The following is a 20364-nucleotide window of genomic DNA, read 5'->3' as shown; positions in this document are numbered from 1 at the left end:
ATAATATAATACATGTGTACTTCTCAAAATTGAAAAATAGAGAATAGAAGAGAACCTACTAGCATTCAGACATAATCACTTTTAACATTTTGTTTTATTTGCTTCCATCCTTTTCTTCTATGCATTGGTTTGTTTTTTAGAAGATTCAGTTATTGAGCATTTCTTAGAACATCATGTGGGGCACTAAAGGTGCTTCCGCTAGGCACTCTTCAGATGCACAGTGCCTGCAGTTAGTAACTTTCTCCTCCCCCTCAGCAAGGAGTAGATCATACTCTCACTTTTCTTCTCATCCTCTCCACTCATTTCCTGCTGACTCTGAACTCATGACCATGCCTCAAGGAGAAAAGAGACCCTCCCTCTCCTTCTATAACCAGATCTACAGACCTTCCCCCGTCGCTGCACCTGTCCTGCTCTGCACTCCATTAGAAGCATTGCTCTACCTGTGGGATGCAAGTCCCAGCACGAGTTGGCAGGAGACTCCATCTACCCCTCTAGCTTCCCCATCTTCAGACTCCCTCATTCAGCTGGATCTTTCCATCAGCACCTCCCCTGCTCTCTTATCTCCTACATTAGAAAACCTGCGTCATCCACATCCTTCTCTATCTGCTCATCTATCGCTCTCCTCCCTTTCACCGTCAGGCACTCTCGGAGTTGCCTACTCTGGCTGTCACTATTTTATCGTTTATAACTCCTTCACTTTTTTGAGGTTTTATTTTCACCAAAGTCACTCGTTCACATGAAGAGTTAACTTGTTCTACAGGGTTGTTCAGAAAAATAGCAATCCTGGTATCCTCTTCTCCATTTCTTTCCCAAAGACTACAATCTAACTCTCCTGGTTTATTCTTCTGGTGTTTACCTCCATATTTATAAACCACAAGCATGTGTTGATACTTCTTGATTTTTCAGTTTTAGACGTTATCTTTTGACTTCCCGTTATGGAGACTGGGATTTTGTTTTCTTTCACCTCTTCATGCTCCCATTTCTAATCCCCCGTCCTCCAAAGGAAGTTGTAATTTTGGTTGGATCAGCATTCAGTGTTGGCTTTGTTTTGACTAAGTTTACTGTTCTGAGCTGAGCCATAGAATGAACCGCGGCTACTTTTTCTTACCCCTGAAATTGTCTTCTTATTACAGTTGATTATTTTATTGTATTGTTTATAAGTGTTTCATGCCCTGATGCTCTGTCTCCTCTCATCATCTTCGGTCACCTCAGGTTTTCAATCCATGGAGCCTCTGACGGGCTCCAGGCAGGGCCAGTGGCCCTCTCTGCAGGTGCACAGCTATCATCTTGGGGCTCCTGTTGCCCACCTCCTGTTTCCCATATCCCATGTTTTCTGCTTTCTTGGTTTCCTCCCTCCTTTTAATGGAGCATATCCTCTAGTAGCTTCCTGAGAAAGAGGGTATGGAGGTAAATATTTTAAGACTTCACCTGTCTGAAATTTTTTATTCTGTCCTTCCCCTTTGATCAATTATTTGGCTGGGGATAGAATTCTAGCTTGGAAATAAGTTTCCTTCAGAACATTGAAGGCATTGCTCCATTGCCTTTTGGCTTCCAGTGTTACTCCTGAGAATTCTGAGGCTGTCAGATTCCTGATCCTTTCGTCTGGAAACTGGTGCCCTTTCGTCCTGGGATGTACTGAGCTGTGTGGCTGATGATTTCCTCTCCTCCACCTTCTCTCCCCTGACTTTCTTTTTTTTTTTTTTTTTTTTTTTTTTGTGGTACGCGGGCCTCTCACTGTTGTGGCCTCTCCCGTTGCGGAGCACAGGCTCCCGACGCGCAGGCTCAGCGGCCATGGCTCACGGGCCCAGCCGCTCCGCGGCATGTGGGATCCTCCCAGACCGGGGCACGAACCCGTGTCCCCTGCATCGGCAGGCGGACTCTCAACCACTGCGCCACCAGGGAAGCCCATCCCCTGACTTTCTATAGCACCTGTAATCAGGTGTCTGCCTTCTGTTGGACAGGTTGTCTAACCTTACCTTTTCTTTCCAGCTTCCATCCTTTTGCCTTTTTGTTCTACTTCCTCAGAGATTTCCTCAACTTAATCTTCAAATTCTTTTACTGAGTTTTTCAGTTTTTGCTAACAAGTTTTTAATTTCAAAGAGCTGCCATTTCTCTGAATTTTCTTTTTTAATGGCATTGTGAACGTTTTAAGTGGCCATAATATCTTTCTCTCTGACCATATTACTGATAATTAAAAACATTTTTTTTTTTCTTCTTGCATACCCACATTCCAGCAAGGTCCTTTCCCCCGTTTTGATTTCTATCCTTAGGGTTAGAGGATTTCTTTAGATGTCTGTAGTCCTTCGCTTTCTGCTTGTATGCATCCAAAGTTCTTATCGTGTGGGTTGGGCTGGTCTACCCTGAACTTCTTGGTAGATCTGGCTGGGCCGTTGGCTAAGAAATCCTGATGTCAGTATCTTTAGGTTTTTTCTCTTGGATTGGTCAGTTTCCACAGAGAAGACTCTTCCAGTCTCCTCCCTGAAGGACTAAGGGATGGCTGCCAGCATTTTAGGTGAGTGAGAGTAGAGAGATTGAGGAGGGCAGGGCAAAGGGATGATCTCAACGTGCAGTATACACGTTTTTGTATAATCCCCATTTTTGGTATGGTACTGCTGTCTTTAACGATGTATTGGTGTCCTCCTGGCCAGACTGCCAGAGACCCTCTTTTTTTTTTTTTTTCGGTACGCGGGCCTCTCACTGTTGTGGCTTCTCCCGTTGCGGAGCATAGGCTCCGGAAGTGCAGGCTCAGCGGCCATGGCTCACGGGCCCAGCCGCTCCGCGGCATGTGGGATCCTCCCGGACCGGGGCACGAACCCGTGTCCCCTGCACCGGCAGGTGGACTCTCAACCACTGCGCCACCAGGGAAGCCCAGAGACCCTCTTTTTTATCCTCTCCAGAAAATAGGACTTTAGACTTCTGCCCAGGTAGTAGGAGAGGCCACATGTCCAAAAGTTCATCCAATCCTTATTGCAGTCCCTTCCTCTTTATTCCCATTTGCAGAGGTGCCTGTCAATTCCTGAGGCTTTAGAGGATTCTTCAGGGTACATTTGGTTGGTTCTCAGCTTTCCCTACTGTTAGCTTAGGATTCAGCGTTTTCAGGGCTGCTAAGTAATCCATCCGCTCTCCAGTTTCCAAAGTTGTGTTGCTATTGTCACCTTTTCTGTTTTCCTCTGTCCTGGTGGACTTACGTCTTAAAAAAATCCCTTTACCGTGCTTTTGGTGGTGTTTCAGGAGGGAGAAAAATTGGATGCCTGTATTTAATCCGCTCACTCACTCTTCAGCTCACACTGTCTTGATTTCTTCCCCCATATCTTCCACTGATACTGCTCAAGCTAAGCTCCCCAGTGACCTCTGGCTTTTAAAGTTAATATACCTTTTTTTTTTTTAACTTTTCATCTTACAGTGCCAGCATTTGACAAAGCTGACCATTCCTTTCTTGAAATGTATCTAATCTTCCCTGCTTTGGAACCATGGAAAAAAACACAGCTTTATTGTGATATAATTCACATAACATAAAATTCACCTTTTAAAGAATTTTTAGTGTAATTCACAGGCTTGTCCCACCATCGCCACTATCTAATTCCAGAGCATTTTATCGTCCCCCAAAGAAGCCCTGTACCCATGAGCAGTCATTCCCATCCCTCACTCTCTCAGCTCCTGGAGATCACTAATCTACTTTCTATTTCTATGGGTTTGCCTGTTCTGGACATTTCATATAAATGGAATCATATAATATACGGTCTTTCATGCCTGGCTTCCACTTAGCATAATGTAAAACTGCTTTTTGCTGGTTAAAACCATCTCTGCTTCCTGAGCTCGTCCCCTCCCAGTGCAGGCTTTTGCGTTAGATTCTCTTCCCTTCTCCTTCACTGCCCTCTAGGTGATCTTAGCTGCTCCCCTAACTTGGAATACCACATGCGCCAATGGCTCCCAAAGCATGTCTCTCACCCTGACCTCTTCCCTGAGTCCAGACTCACACAGCCACTTGCTGACTTGGCGTCTTTACCTCGAGGCTAACAGGCATCCCGAACTGATCATGTCCAAAACAGAATTAAGTTTTCATCTTGAGCCAAACCTAGTTCTCCTCTAGTTGACCTAATTTCAAAAAATGATACTACTATCCTCCAGTTGTTCAAGTTGTACAGTGTGTAAGTATATATTTATCTGTGTAATTATTCATTTTAGTTCTGAGTCTCTCACTAGTCTGTAAGCTCCATGAAGGCAGGGACAGTGCCTATTTGGTTCACCATTGTATACCCAGTACTTAGCACAGTGCCCAGCATTTAACAGGTAAGCAAAAAATATTTGTTGAATGAATGAATGAATACAAAAAAGAAATAATTTTTTGTTTTGTTTTGTTTGTTTGTTTTTTTATACTGCAGGTTCTTATTAGTCATCAATTTTATACACATCAGTGTATACATGTCAATCCCAATCGCCCAATTCAGCACACCACCATCCCCACCCCACCGCAGTTTTCCCCCCTTGGTGTCCATATGTAAGACATAATTCTTGCTCTCAAGTTGTCTACAATTTTATTAGAGATGTCAGATGTCCATGTGTATTGTTAAAGACTGTAAAGAAAAAGTACAAAATTAAGCATCAAAGTAAGTAGTAAAGCTTTAGGAGTTTAGAGGCAGGATGATTAGGGAAAACTGCATGGAAACAGTGGGACGGGTAAGTTTTAGATAGGTGAAGATGAACGTGAGCATAATAGCAAGCAAAGGCCTTGAGTGGAACTTGAGTTGCTTAGGGGATGGTGGGGAGACCACTGTAGCTTCAGAAACCATTTCAGTAAACAAGCCCTTCACTTTGGATCATTTGATGAATAGACTTATTGGGAGGTAAAGCACACAGTAATACGTTGTAGGAAGAAGTGCAACACTACAGCAAATGAAAAGAACGCTAGCAGTCACACTGACAGATAACCGAAGGAATCAGGTGTTTTATAGTTAGTCTTTTATTTGGGCATCAGTATAGACAGAATTTTATTAAATGCAAACTTTTGGCATACAAATAATCAGAAAAATTTAAACAATCTGATTTTGAAAATTTTCTTTACAGTTGAAGAGCTCACTCATTATGCTTCAGAGAACCTTTGATCTACTAAATAAGAACAAGACAGGCATGGCTGTCCAAAGCTAGTGATCTTAAGGACCAAAATTATAGAGATATGTGGAACCAAAAGAAAACGTCTTGAAGAAAACTAGAGGGTGAAGGATTTGAATTGTCATAGGAACATTTCCATATTTTCTCATTATTTGTACTTCTAAAATTAACATTCTTTTGAATAACATTTATTGGAGAATTAGTCTCTGACGGCCTTAGGAATCCATCCTTTCATTTCTTATACATAATTCTAAGCTGTGAATTTCTCCAGTGAAGCATGAAATATATTGTGGATTTGAATTTCTGTGATACAAAAAGAAAATGAGACATTCTGAACTGAGTGGTATGGCCTCATTTTCACAGTGAAGTTTGAAGTTTGACACTTTATCTGTTAGTACAGAATCAGTATGTGTCCAATAGGCTGCTTTCACAGTTGAGATACATTCAAGAGGATAAAGAAGACAATATAAGAAGAAATCTCTAAATCATTACTAACTTTGAAGGATCAGTTTTCAGGCATCTATTATAACATTTATAGATTCTTGTACTATAAATATTATCAATACAACGTCTTCATTTATTTAGCGTGTAAATTCAGTAGTCAAACCTTTTGAATCTGCATGTTGATGATGATTATCTGAAAGGTTCTTCAGCCATGTGGTATCTTTATGAAAGAAATAGGTGTTTCTTCAGGTGGCTCTCAGAGGTGAGATTATCTTGCTCTTCATACATTATATGGCAGAAGAGTCAATTTTGGAAAAGGAAACATGTAGGATACCATCTCTCAAAACGAAGAACCATGCTCTGAGTTTTAAAAACTAGAAGATTATGTTAAAATCTGGGCATGTTAGTGACAGATCAAATGAATACTTGAACTAAGCTTGGCTTCAGCTTAGCAGACTTTCATGGTGGAAATGAGCCATCTGGTTGAAAATATTATAATTTGTGGACTACTTTTCAGTAGCCACGTATGGCTTCATTTACTCATTCACATGTGTGGCTTTAGTCAGTCAGTTGTAAGCCAGACACAAACTTTAGCTCTTTAAGAAAGACTTTGGGGGGCATTTTCTCCCAATATAAGTGCACTGACAAGTTGTAAATCAGACATGAGCTTTGGCTCTTCATTAAAAGTTTTTAGGCGTATGTGTCTCAATACAAGTGATGTCTGTGGAACAGGAGAAGGACAGTGCAGAATAATTTGTATATATTCTTACTGCTTGAATAACAATTGCCTTTAGTTAGATGTCTCTTTTTTGCCCAGTCACCCAAGCCACATAGGATTGCTAAAGTCATTTTCGAGATGCCCATAGAGAATGAAATTATTGACTGGATTAGAGGAAAAACGGGTTTCTCTGGGCGAATCTCAACTAACCTACCTTGGGATACCAGTGTACCTACCTGGAGGTTTTTTGATAAGGATTTATGATGTGTCTGACTGAGCAAAAGTGACTGGATTGTAAACTTGAAACCTTGTTCTCTGTTAATTTCACAAAAATGGTCACTGACAAGCTGAGTATTTTTGTGATATTTCTTTAAAACCTGTACTTCATAAAATACCTCAAAGAAAGTTACCAAAGTTAAGTTGCTTTGTAAATTACAACTAAATATGTATGCATTCAATTAATTGTATTTGAGCCTATGTAAATCGAATATCAATAAAACCCCAAATCTCTGAGTTGTTTTCCTTCTTTTTCGGTCAAACCCTCCCCAAACTAGAAAGCCTGTTTCTGTGAAAACGTATACATGGGCCTACACCCTTTAAAAAAAAATTTTGTGCAAAAGTGAAACCCAGAGAGGACTCTCATCTTAGGGCAGTTTCGTTTCAAATATGCAGCTTTCTGGAGCAAGAGTACTAGATAGGCCTGCTGGTCTCATGAAGAGACTGCTGGCCAGAAATCATGAAAATGAACAAGTTGGATAATTAACAGATCAGGGACAGTGACCTGGGCCTTTAAGAGAAGGTTAGCGAATTTGGGGGCGGTACGTCGGTAACATTTTGCCGTGGAGATCTCCCCCAACGCCTGTTGCTGGCTTCTGAACGAAGACCTGCCGACCCACGGGTCTCATGTATTTAGGAAACTCTCAGGGGTCCAGATTTCCCGTATTTCCGCCTTCGCCGACCCCCCCCCCCCCCACCACCACCGAAGGCTCGGGAGGCTGCCCCCACGCGCCGCCCGCTGGCACCCGCGGGTCCGGGCGGGGTCCGGGCGGCCGCCTCTGGGGCGGGGCGGGGCGGAGGTGCGGATCAGCCCGGCGCCTAACCTGGACCCGCCGCAGGAGCCCGGCCTTCGCTCCTCCGCTCCCCCGGGCGCCAGGGCCGCGGGCCGGGGGAGGGGCCTCGCCGGAGGGCTCCGCACGTGCGGGCGGGGGATGCCCGGCGACGGGGGCGGGGCACCCGGAAGCTCGCGGACTTGCCGCGCTCAGCCGGGCCGGCCGTGGGGCGGCGGGGGACACGGCGGGAGTTGGCTGGGGGCACCGCGGGAGGCGGGCGCACCGCCCCAGCGGCGGCCCGCTGTGGTCACAGGTGGGCGGCGGCGGAGAGGGCGCGGCGGAGAACGGAGCCGGGGTCCCTGAGACTCCAGCCATCGCGTCGGGAGCCCCGTGGAGCAGAGATCGGCAGACGCGTCCGCGCCTCAGGAGGAGCCGACCCTTCTCCTCTCCGCCTCGGCCTCTTTGACTGCAGCCGCACCTCGGCCCGGGAGCGCAGGTAACTTCCCTCCCAAGGTCATTCTTCGGGCTGGGCGGTGTTCTCGGCCCACCCACGTCCTCACGATTGGCCGGGGCGGGAGAGGCGCGCCCACCTCGCGGCGGAGAAGTGGGTCTGGACGGCGACCCTGAGCGCTGCCCGGGCGCCGGGTGGCCTCTCCGGAGCCGGGTAGTCGGCCCCAGCGGATACATGCTTTGTCTCCTCCCGCAGCTCCGAGGGTGTTTCCACCCTCACCCTGGCTTCGGGCGGGGACAACCCGGCCCTCCCCAGCCCGCACCCGCAGGTGAGTGCAGCCACCCATGCCCCGGCTGTCCCGGGCCGCGTAGTAGGCTGTCGTCATGGGAACGGCTAGCGCCCAGGCGGCGCCTCTCCTGGATGGGGACCTGGCGGTGAAGGCGCTTGGAGCCCTTAGAGCCCTAGAGCTTTGTGTCTGGCCACGCCGAGCCAGTAAAGCCTGATGAAAAGGGGACCACCTCCGCCTCTTCTCATTTTTGATTTCTCAGGCGTTGGTGGTTAATCAGGTATAGGCTTACAAGATGTGAGTTGTGTTCTTTCCACTTTACTTCCTGAGGGCTTCTTATGCCTCATGGTGACAGGTGGAAATCATGACCAAGAAGGGCAGTATGAAGCCAGGAAAGAAAAACAAAGCGGAAGAACCTGAACTGGAGCCCCTGTGCTGCTGCGAGTACCTAGATCGAAATGGGGAAAAGAACCACGTGGCTGCTTGTTTGTGTGATTGCCAAGATCTGGATGAAGGGTGTGATAGGTAAGAGCTGTGTGTTTCTAGATGCTGATCCCTCCAGCCCTTTTGAGAACTACCATGTATACTTTCAGCTTAGCCATCCAGAACATCTAGAACACTAGAATTTGCTCTTCATTCTGTTTCCACTTATCTCCAACTGAAAGTTGTCTTTTATGACAAGTGTGAGGACTTTATAAAGATGAATTATTACCCAGTAGTGCACAACTGTTTGTTCAGCTCAGTTTACTAGGACATTATTATTTCTCATTTAAAGGGAGGAGGTGACAGAGAGAACAGGCAGGTAAAGGGATAGTAGGCAAGTTAAGCGCATTAAAAAAAATAAAATGCAGGCCAGGAGAATCTGTAAGTTTAAAATGAACACATCAGTACCAGAAAGTTCCTACAATTCTCAGTGGTCTCAGCATTCAGAGACTGACATCTTGGGACTGGATTGCACTTGGCCACACAGGGCCTTGAGGGTTGAAAAATCATTTTTCTGCTCTTGGAATCGGTTTCACCCCTTGTTTCTGGGGAGGAAATCCAGCCAGAAGGCATGTGCCTCCCCTGGACTGGCTGTTTTCAGCATGAGCAGCAACACAGTCCTGATTGACGCTACTGTATTTGGCTTTTATTTTCACCATTATCCCAAGTGATGGAAATTAACTATCCAAAGAGATGATTTCTAATATCACTGAAAAAATTTTGTGCCGAACAGTAATAACCTGGTTTTTATCTATTTTCTAAATAATTATATATTTAAAAATTATCACATGGAAAGCATAATGTGGGGAAAACACAGATGGTGGAAACTTGCTTTTCCCATCAGTAATTCCTTCTGGTTAAAAAAAGTCATAGCAGTGGCACATTGCTGATTTGGTATGCTGCTTGGTATGTTCATCTCGCCATGAGAAGCGTTCTTGGGGACTACTGTAGTCTAGTATCCCATAATCCCTTTGTAATTCTTCCTTGACAGTGTCAATAGTCTCTTACAGGTGCCTTTAAATGTAAGTTCTTTAGTCTTAGTCTAAAATCCATACTGAGAAAGTAGAACACTTTGGACTAATGAATGGAGAAATGATGCCTTTTCTGTAACCTCCATCACTCAAGACCACAGCTCTTCCATTGGCCTTCTAACTCTTCCTCCCTCCCAGCCCTTGAGACCTGGGCTGTCCCTGAGTTTTCTTCTCTCCAGACCCTTCTGGATGAGATGGGCTCCCAGCATTTCTACAGACCCGCTGCTCTGTATGCCTCCCATATAGTTAGTTCCCATTCACTTCCAAGTCTAGCCCTATTTTTTAAAATTCTAAATTCTATTTTAATTCTAAATTTCTAAAACCAATGTTATCCTTCCTTAAACTGTTCCTTTCCATAATAGCCTAATATGCAAAAAAAGTCAACAATACTACCTGTCCACCAAGCTCAGTCATTTGACTTGTACTAGTTTGACCTCCACGCTTCCTTATGCAGCCCCCTGCCCTATTGAACTGGTTTACTCCCCCGGCCCAGGACAGGTTTTGTGCTGCACATGCATCTCTCCACTGGAACGCCTTCTTGCCTTCCTCTCCACCCACAGGAATACTAGCCAGCTGTCAAGGTCGAGCACAAATCCCTTTTTTCCCACAAAGACCCCTGTGATGACTCCACCCAGAAGTGTGTCCTCTCCTCTGAGCACACCTTACCGTGTTTGACTGTAATAGTTCATTGGGTGATTTTGCTACTTTGTCACTTACCTAATATTTCTTGAATTCCCATGTTTTCTTCACACCTAGATGGTGAATTTTTTTGAGATTTTTATGGCTCTACGCCCACCCCAGTCTGAACAGGACTTGTGTGGAATACGTGTGTATTCCTGTGTATTTGTTTCGTGGAGAAATAGTTCTGTTAAATATCTAAGCATTTTGTCATTCGTATTAAGGAATTATACATGAATCTGAAGAGCTCGTGTTTAATAGTAGGGAAGTAGAATGCTTGGTCTTTGGCATCTTTTATCATTGATCCTGCTGTCTGGCCTACAGTGTTGAGTGGTTTTTCATTCAACAAACACGTCAGAGGTGTCTTCTCTGTGCTCTCTCGGAACAGATGGATCACGTGTAAGTCCGTGCAGCCCGAGACCTACGAAAGGATCATGGATACGATCTCTGACCGCCTCCGGATTCCTTGGCTTAGGGGAGCCAGGAAAGTTAACATTAGCCTCCTTCCCCCACTCTTCCTGCTGCCTGTCTTCCTGCGAGTGGCTTCGTGGCATTTCCTCCTGGGGGGGGTGGTTTTGACCTCCCTCCCTGTGCTGGCTCTGTGGTACTACTACCTCACTCACAGAAGGAAAGAACAGACTCTGTTTTTCCTGAGCCTCGGACTGTTCTCTCTGGGCTACATGTACTACGTGTTCCTGCAGGAGGTCGTCCCCAGGGGGCGTGTAGGGCCCACTCAGCTGGCTCTGCTTACCTGCGGGTTACTTCTCATACTCTTAGCCTTGTGCCGAGCCAAGAAGGATCCAGGCTACCTCAGAAACCCAGCAAACGATGACAGATCTCTAAGCGGCAGCCACACCGAATACCTGAACAGAACAGGGCCGGAGAAGCCCAAAGGGTTCCCCGGCGCAGACCCAGCGGGCGGTCTCAACAACCGCGGGCCCAAGGATGAGCCTAAGGGCTGCCCCAGGACGTTGGCTGGAAGCCCCGCCACGGGGAAGGAGGACTGGTGCGCCACGTGCCGACTGGTGCGGCCGGCCCGGGCCTGGCACTGCCGGATCTGCGGCGTCTGTGTGAGGAGGATGGATCATCACTGCGTCTGGTATGTTGGAAAAATCTGGAGGCTTGCGGAGGGTGCATTCACGTGAGACTCTCTAGCCGGGTTTGCTCTTCCTTTGGGCCATCCTCAAATTTCCTTCCCAGCTTTACACCTTGGAGATATTTGTGGGCTGTTATGATGTTCCCACTTAGTCATCAGTTTCTTGAGCTTCACAAATTTAGTTCTTTTCAGTCATTTCCTGAAGGTGTTTTTTTTTTTTCCCCCCGCTTTCTCTTTTGAGCTGCCCCTCATCTTCTCCTTTCTAAGAGAGAAGTATCTACAGTTGAATGACTTTTTAAAAAAGAATGTATCAGACGTAGTATAGGCACATCCCCCTGTGCTCACAGAGCTCAAGAAAGTGTTCCTGTACTTTGAGGTGACTCTTATCCTCTGACCATGTATCCGTCATCATTTTGATGCTACCAGTGATTTCTAGTTGATATTATTGACTTAAGGCCCTGCCAGATAACTCCCTATTTGGTTAGTGGTGCAGAAATGGGCTTTTTGGGTACCTCTTTGCTGGCCAATGACAATCGAGGACACCTGAGGACACCCGTAACATGTGTGGTGCAACTTTTAAAGAAAATGTTGCAGCTTTACTGAATAAATCTTAAACTAAAGGAGCGTGATTAATTCAGATATGAACGCTGTAAGTAGCATGTTTGCAACTTGTTCTTCAGGCAGTCATGGTCAGTGAATTATGCCTTTTATCTAGGCTTCTGATCATGTCACACTCTCCCCCTCAGAAGGGGACATGGGACAGGGTGAGGGTGCAGACAGCCCTGGAGGACACAGGAGCACACCTTAAGTTCAAGGCTCATGAACAGGGACAGCTCTTTTCTGGGGCTTTGTCTTTAGGAGTAAGCAGGTATTTTCATTTTTAGGTTTTCCCCTTCTCTGTCTTCATCATTTATTATCGTGCATACCTGGGTATGTGCGTGCGTGTGTGCAGGGTGGTGGCCCATTTACAAGCGCTGGTTTGCAGAGGTCCTGACAGCCTCGCCTGTGAGATCTCTGCCTGCTGGAGCATCCCGGCGTGCCTGTCATCCTGCCCTGCAAACGGCCATGGCATGGAACTCTGTACCTGACAAGTAGTCTGCATACTATTGAGTTCTCTACCCCACACTGTGCTTCTAACCTCTTGGGATCTTTTATTAATATGTGTATGTAATACATGTTTTCCCACATTGTATAATACTTCTGATTTAGCATTTTTAAGTTTTTATAACTCTGATACCATCCTATCCTTATGGTGGTGATTACAGTGTTAACTCTCTTAACATTGGGTAACAGACTTGGGTAACAGACTTCACTTATTAATACCTAGAAAGATTTGTTAGCCAGGTTCTGCTTTTTGACTTAGTCTTGTCCTTAAGCTAATGATATGATTTCACCTTGCAAAGAGCGGAGAATATAAGACTACATCTCTCAGCAGACAAGTTTTTAATTCCCTAAAACTGAAAAACAAGAGAACTTACTTTTTAATAACTGAAATTCACACTATCTCTGTTTTAAAAGCTTTCTTGTTTATTGAGCTATTAGAGAACGTTTAAAAACATGTTTGTTTTCTCCCCCTCTGTGCTGTTTGGAGGATAAATAGCTGTGTCGGAGAATCAAATCATCAAGCATTTATGCTTGCCCTTCTGGTCTTCCTCCTCACCTCGGTGTACGGGGTAACGCTGACCTTGGACACCATTTGTACGGATAGAAGTGTCTTCACAGCTCTCTTCTATTGCCCTGGAGTTTATGCAAATTACAGGTGAGACATGGATACCCCATACGGGGCCCCACGGAAGCGGGAGTGGATTTGCAGTGAATGTGCGGGGCTGTGATTCACTGCTAGGTTAGGGGGTCTCACCCAAAACACAGGACAGGTTCTGGGGATGCTGGGTATCCCTGAAATTGCCAACACACAGTTGTGCAGTGGATACGTGCATTTTTCTGGATGATGTCACAAGGAACATTGACCTTAAAAAGTGAGGAACCAGTGCTCTACAAGTAGGACTAGGCTTACGCAGGGACTCCAGAGTCAAACGACCACTAGCATGTCCAAGGTAGCCACAGTGAAACTGAAATGATAACTAAAGTAGCAGTCTCTGGGTATGGATGTGGTCTCTTTTGTCGCTCGTTATTGGGGAAATTCTCACTTTATTGCTGTTTTCTGGTGCTTTGTAGCCCAGTCTTAATTTACCGCTTCTGACCCTTTCGTGAAATGCTTACAATCTCTGTAACCTTTCTTTTCTATTTAACCTCCATTGATTTTTTCCTGTTCTACTTTTTTTTTTTTTTTTTAAATCACCACTCATGATTACTGTGGTATCTAGGTCAGAATTTCCTTCAGTGTTTTTAGGTTGGGGCCCATTTATACAGTGTGATGATCTCCGTGCTGTAGCAGAAGCGGGAACTTTTTAGTTTTGGCCCAATCCCCTGCCCACCCTGTCCCTGAAAGCTCTGCTTGAGGACATTTATCACAACCCACTAAGAATAGTAGTCACTGAAGGATTTCACAACCTATGAAGACTCTCAACACAGAGAAGACAGGAACTTAACCTGCGGAGGAGGGCCCATCTGTTCTAATGCCCACGAATGTCTAGCTCTGCAGTGGCGAGGGGGAGATCTGTCCACAGACTGGTACAGACAAGGGCCCACACAGGCGTGCTATGTGGACAAAGCAGGGAGTGTCTTGAAAACAAAGAGCGAGAAGAAAGCAGAGGCCCTTGGGGGTCGTTGTGTCTGTATGTTGGTAAGCATGAGTTTTCTAGGCTTTCTGTGGGCCCCGTAAATGAGATGAGGAACACAGTCCTGCTGCTGTGTTCTCAGTGCTATGGACCCACGATTCATGTCTCCTCACTGGGCCTCAGTTTTCCTCATCTTTGTGGCGATTTAATCATCCCTGAGGTCCCTTTCAGCTTAACAGATGAAGATTCTGAATGAATTTCCCTCTAACTCACGTGCAGATGTTTGAAAATAATCACTTGGCAGACGTTAATCGGCAGCCTCTCCTCACAGCCTTATTAATGAGCTGGAAGCAGCTTTCTTGTCCTGTGTGACCCTGTTTGGTTTTGGAAAGCGGGATTTGAAATGTGACGGTGCTCCTGGCGCTCCTTCAGGGCTGCTGGTGCTGGGAGCTGTCCTCTTACCTGTGCTCGTCGGCCTTGTACGGAAAAGAACGGGGATGAGCAACCTTAGCACTGCTGCTCGGTCCCACCCACAGCTCCCTTGAGGACGTTTACAGCAATCTCACGGCGCCTCCGTTTTCTTCTGCGTTAAGAACAATTTAGGAATTATTCATGCAACAAACAGATCTTGACTGCGGTTGTGTCAGACACTGTTGGCTGTGTGGGGGACACGAAACACACAAAACAGTCCCTGCTGTTCTAGTATCACATCCTAGAAAAGGAGGCACCAGTAATTATAAGAACATGTTAAGAGTCATAAGTGAAGCAGGTTATTTATTGGCACTCCGAGGAGAGAAAAGTATCTTCCAAGTGGGGTAATCAGGGAAGGGGCCAGCGTCCTTAGGAGTAAGTACTACGTGTGTAAAATGTTACCATGGGGAGAGCTCTCTGAATGTGCAGCGTTGGCCGCCCTGACCTGCCTTTTCCTGCTCCCAGCTCAGCTCTGTGCTTCACCTGCGTGTGGTACTCTGTGATCATCATGGGGGGCATGGCCTACATCTTCCTGATCCAGCTGATAAACATCAGCTACAATGTGACGGAGAGGGAAGTGCAGCAGGCCCTTCGACAGAAGACGGGGCGCCGGCTGCTCTGCGGGCTCATCGTGGACACAGGCCAGTACAATCGGGGCTTCCTGCGGAACTGGCACCAGTTCTCCACCCTGGGCACGCACCCCTTCCACCACCCTGCTGAGGACATAGTATGAAGTGCCTTCTGTACGGCTCCGGGGGCGGGAGGGCGTCTCCTCCCTCTGCTCCCTTGCATCCTACACTTCGGTACGCGTAGGATGCTTGCGTTTATCCCCGGTTTCTTAAAGGCGTTATAGGGCCATGCTCAGGTTTAGGCACTGGACTGGGAGGAAATGAATTTTTCTGACTTCACAATTTAAGGGATTTTTATATCAGTAAAAGTAGAGCCATTCCTTTCCAGTCACCTTATTAACTAACTCAGTCACCAAAAGTTGAAAAGGATGTGGATTGCTAATGCAGAAATTGATAGAAGCAATTGCCACCCATTAGTATGGGAGAGAGAGCTTTGGATTAGGGTAGTTTCTAGTCCCTCTTTCAACTCCTAATAGCCATGCGACCCTCGGTCAGGTCACTTCCCTGAGTCTCAGGTTCATTTGTCAAGTGGGGTACTGATGCTGCCCTGGCTACCTCACAGAGCGGTTGTGCGGGGGGACACGGGAGGGTCACGAGAGGGATGCGGTATGTGGAAAGCACTGAAAAACAACGAAAAACTAAAGGACCAGAGAGGTGTCAATTATTATTAGGAGACTCCTAAGACTGGAAAAAATATTTCAGGTCAGAATATTGAAACCAGTCCATTTTCAGCATTTCAGAGTGAAAAAACGATCCCCAAATACCATATGGTACGGTTATGGGGATTTCTCTTTCTGAAGTATTAGACATTAACTACTCAAACAGGGTAGAAGACGACCAAATGGATTTACGCTGTCATCTGATCTTGAAAGTTGATAATAATTACGAGCCTAATTATTGCTAGTGTAATGCACAGTGGTCATGAGTTTAGGTGATGAGTTCTTACATTGATCTTATTTCTTATGGATTTATTCTGTTTGGATTTACTCTAAGTAACTCCAGTAGGCATCAGTGTTTTTTTCCGCTTCCCACGTGTTGCCTGGTCAGGTGCTAGCACACTTGTGACAACGGCTGGACGAGAACAGACACGCCTATCGGGAAGATTTTACTCTCTTTGTGGGTAGGGTGGCTGGTTAATATCAAGAGCTTGACTTTTTTGTTGATATAAGTGATTCAGGCACTGTCAGTAATAGCCCCAAGTTGCAAAAACCAGTATTCTGGCGTTCACATTATTCTGGCATGAGCTCTCTGTGAGGGGCTGATTGACGTCTTCCCACTTAACTTGCACATTACTTCTCATTCACCTTTCCCAAGATAAAAGTATCTCACTAGGAGAGAAGAAACAGGGTATATGTGGTTTCCACTAATTAATAGATTACTGTTCTTCCCTGGCTCTTCCTAAATTGTTTCTTTAATCCTACCTCAAAACGGAAAACGTGTAAAGGATTAAATATTTAGCGATTCTGGCATAAAATTAAGATGAGGCAACTTAACATGGGGAAAAATACCCTCTTGAAATATTTGGTTTTGTACCTGTACTTGTTTTTGGAACCCCAAAGAATTCATGAGCCCTTACATTTGTTTTGGCTAATAGCTTAATATAGGGAAAATACCGCCAGCTTTTTCAGTCAGTCCTTCTGTGCATGCTGCTGTAGCAAGAGGTTTATAAAGGTCGAGAAGAAATATTGCTACTTCTACAGCATTGCCACCCTCTGCAGCTGGGACCGTCCCTGGTCCTGCCGTTAATCGAGGCTGTCCTTAAGACAGGCATCACATTTTTATACAGGCTTGTCGTTGCTCTCCCTAGAGATGGATTGTTTACTGAACGATAGGCTCCGTATTCCACTAGGATGAGCCAAAGAGCAAGTCTGGGGATGTTAGCAGAGTCTGTGGTGTGTACAGTGGTACCCTGTCCCTGGTCCAGAATCAAGCATTTATTTGCAATTAACATTGGAGGTGATGTAACGAATTCCTCTTTGTGTGGGTTGCAGGTGTGAGAGAGAGAGAGTAATGATGTCAAGGACAGCACATGTGGCCAGAAATCTCTGCTTGTAGTCTCTTGAATGCCAGATGTATAGCCAACTCTGATTGGCTAGCGATTGATAATAAAATTCATAGAAATGTTAATATAGTCAGTAATCTTGGCCTCTTGCCAAATCTTTAACCACAGTCAAAATATGATGCGCTGAAGCTGAGGAGTACCCTAAAGACCAGAGTCATCTGGGAGAATTAGGAATGACCATCATCCTTGTAACAGTGCACCCCTAACAGGGTTCCCTGGATGGGGCAACTCACTGTTTCCCTCACTCAGATAAGAGCTCCTTGTATATTGTTCTGGCTGATTGGAATTCAGGTGCTTGTTTGAAGTTGAGAACTTCATGTTGGCAGTTTACAGAAGAAAGCTCAACCCTTTGAAAAGCTCCGTGGTTCTGCGGAGGTAAAAGCCTACTGAAGTATTTGCACCAAGGTGCTATATATGTGAGCAGTTTCTGTGGACTCTGGGATATCCTTGGTCTCTACTCCTGGACTTTCAACCCTTTTTAGGGTCTGGAGCTATTTGAGGGATTTCGGCCTTTTAAAGGACAAGGCCTCTGGGAACAAATGAGTCCCAGGCGCAAGTGGTGGCGGTGGCTGGGAGGATTGCCCTGCGGACCTGTAACCGCAGTTTCTTGGCCGTAGGAGCAGGCCCGCCCCGACGTATTTCAAATAAGTGCGTCCCCCCCTTTCACCCCACATCCTCAGTTTCTGTTAAACATACTGGATGTGGAGTTGAGTAAATGATCTGCTGTAGTCTGACCACTTACATTACTGTCATGCCACGGTACACTCTTCCCGGGGGAGAGAAATGGGTCCACTTGAAAGATGTGAGGGAGAAATAGTTGAGAATCAGGATTGCACGAAGGGAGACAACCCTTCAGTATTTAGAAATGTTTCTTACGCCACCCAAAGAGTCCTTTGTGATTATAGCTGGCACACCTAAGGTGAACTGACCACTGACAGCGGCCCTGTGGTGGGCTCCTCTGATGCTGCCGAATCAAGCCTGAAGCGTGTTCTGGGGACGCTGGGCTGCTCCTCTCACGTCAGCCACCTGCGAGTCTGTTTTTAGGATCCTGTAAATCTTTGCTCTCCAAGTACTGGTGGTCTCCTTTGGTGAATAAAGTAAATGTTGTCTTCCACCGTACCATCTGCCTAGCAGAAAGACTGCTACAAACTTTCTCTTATGCAACAGTCCTTGGTACTTCTAAAATTTTTAGCAAGAGAAAATTTTCTATAATAGAATCTTCCACTGCCAGAAAACACAATGCTGGTAAGGTTCTCTGTAATAGTGACCATCTGCTTAATAGACTGTTTCCTTTGGGTAGGACATTAGCTTTTTATTATAAAACGCAACTAAGCAAAAATATGACATCTAGAAGCACAGTTTTAACCAGGATGTTTGAAAATTAAGGTTCTGTGAGGTTTAAGCGTCCTGGTCAGCAGGTTTATATGACTTCATTTTTAGCTATATTTTGGTACCCTGCATTTTAAAAAGGAGCAGTTCCTCAAACAAGCAATGGATGATAGAGACTTTTGCGTGAGGCACCTGTTTGGAATCTGGTTTTCTCATCAGCAGCTTGACAAGTATGCCATTCTGTATTACACATCGCCAAGGTGATGCAGGGGGAGAACGAGAGCCATGCTTAACTGATCGCTGAATAAAATGCGGTATGCTCTTGTGGATGTTTGTTGTGATTAATATAAACTTTTTGCAAAATCAGCTACATTTAATCCTGTTTCTAATGGACAGTTATCCCCACTTCAGTTGGCACTAAGGGTTTCACGGTAGTATCAGCAGCAGGCCAGAGACTGAATGGTTTAGTGGAGACACATTCCTTAGAGGTTGTGACTGTTTCCGAGATGGGCTTGTGACGCTCCTAGCTAGCCTTCCCGATGGCACCATTAACTTCTAGAAAACTCATACTTTAAAAGCAAACCTTTAAAAGCAGAGCTAGTCTATTCCAGTTATCGATGCAACTAAAATCCTCTACTTCTTCACATGGCGCCCCTGACAAGATGCCGGGTTACAGAGCTCAGCTTGTCGCGATCCTGTGGTCTAGGTGATTGGCCGGTTGGAGTTGTTGGGGCCTCTGAGCCTTTTCATCTGATTACGTTTCTGGGTCTGATGTTAGACTAGAGGAAACCCAGGAAAATTTATTTAATATTAAATTTAACGTAACTGATTCAGCAACGTTAAAGGGGACTTGTGAAGCCAACACTGGACGCTGCGGGCTAAACGTTTTGCACTGTTTTTATACTTGTATTCATATCCTCTTATCACCTCAGACTCAGACACAAGGCCTTTTAAGTGGAGATTTTAAAAATTACTGCCATTTATGTAAAATAACGTACTGTGACCAAGTTGTTTAAATGGAAAATAAAGTGCTTTCTTTAAGGAAAATCGTCGTTGTTTCTTGGTGTGTCTCCTGAACTCTTTTGCTTTAAGAAAAGCGTGCATTAGACCTGGGCTGCCTCTTTGGCTGCCTAGATGTCCCCATCCTGTGGACTTAAACCGTCCCTAGCCGTAAACTATTCTTTTCCTTGTGGTTACTTTTCTGGTTTTGTAGGCCAGGGATACTGCTTATTTGGGCATTTTGTCAGCAGTAACACTTTAAATCATATCTTTAAGAGAGCGCAGCAAGAAACGTTAGGTCATTTACTAAGTCACTTACTAAGGAGGTCATTTTCTAAGTTATTTCCCGGTGTCTCTTTAGAGGGTTCTATAAGTAGATTAAAAAGTCCTCGCTGGCCCAATGAGAATATGGGCTGCTGAAGACTCCATCTCTAATTGATGCTTGAGGTGAAATAAAGCTTAAGAGAGGAAACTTAAGCTTTATGGGATTTATTTAGGCCCCTGGCAGGTTTACTTGAGGTAGTCACCCTTCCTTATCTACTGGCTTGGCATTAAAATAAAATTGATATTTTATTTCTGGGGGCTGATACCGGCCAATATTCTATAACTGTGCTATTGATAAGTAAAGACAGATAGTGATTTAGATGAGAAGAGGTTAACTGTGAGTTACTTCTAGTCGCATTTCTTTAGTGGCCATTAGTCTTAAAAAGTTTTTAGATATGATTTTATAATCATATTAAAGGAAAAGATGAGTGGGAACAGGGACATTGTGGAAGAAATAAAGTTCAATATGGTATGTTTGGTCATATCTGAGTAAATCATAATACATTTTCTATAGAGAAAGGATATGT

At 45.2% G+C, this 20364-nt stretch overlaps 2 protein-coding genes across 5 annotated transcripts in view; both read left to right on the top strand.

The window, feature by feature from the left end:
* Nucleotides 1-6766, top strand: part of GRAMD1C (GRAM domain containing 1C) — a 34684-nt gene extending 27918 nt beyond the window's left edge. The window contains exons 13-14 of one of the 4 annotated variants that reach the window (XR_009540763.1): nt 4186-4290; nt 5065-6766. Coding sequence is in view for 3 of the 4 variants with exons in the window: in XM_060150583.1 (XP_060006566.1) it covers nt 4383-4498; nt 5065-5068 (120 nt within the window). In the remaining variant the exon portion in view is untranslated. Of the gene's footprint in view, nt 1-4185; nt 4512-5064 lie in introns of those variants that run through there. The other 3 variants (XM_060150583.1, XM_060150584.1, XM_060150585.1) reach the window with 3 other exon arrangements.
* An 897-nt stretch (nt 6767-7663) lies between these two features.
* Nucleotides 7664-19540, top strand: ZDHHC23 (zinc finger DHHC-type palmitoyltransferase 23). The gene is made up of 5 exons (XM_060150580.1): nt 7664-7816; nt 8388-8582; nt 10638-11348; nt 12937-13104; nt 14960-19540. Exons 2-5 carry the CDS (start codon nt 8422-8424, stop codon nt 15225-15227), a joined length of 1308 nt encoding a protein of 435 aa, XP_060006563.1. The 5' UTR covers nt 7664-7816; nt 8388-8421; the 3' UTR covers nt 15228-19540.
* Nucleotides 19541-20364: the final 824 nt, after the last annotated feature.

Source organism: Lagenorhynchus albirostris, chromosome 5 (genome assembly GCF_949774975.1).
Source record: "Lagenorhynchus albirostris chromosome 5, mLagAlb1.1, whole genome shotgun sequence".
In the NCBI taxonomy this organism is placed as follows: Eukaryota; Metazoa; Chordata; class Mammalia; order Artiodactyla; family Delphinidae; genus Lagenorhynchus; species Lagenorhynchus albirostris.
Note: the sequence above shows the minus strand (reverse complement) of the source record. Positions and strands in the feature narration are given on the sequence as shown.

Excerpts from the sequence above, each read along its gene's own strand:
- ZDHHC23 (XM_060150580.1), top strand. The coding sequence starts at position 8,422 with ATGACCAAGAAGGGCAGTATGAAGCCAGGAAAGAAAAACAAAGCGGAA. Across the intron at positions 8,583-10,637 it reads CTGGATGAAGGGTGTGATAG|ATGGATCACGTGTAAGTCCG; the intron begins GTAAGAGCTGTG and ends CTCTCGGAACAG. Across the intron at positions 13,105-14,959 it reads GGAGTTTATGCAAATTACAG|CTCAGCTCTGTGCTTCACCT; the intron begins GTGAGACATGGA and ends TCCTGCTCCCAG.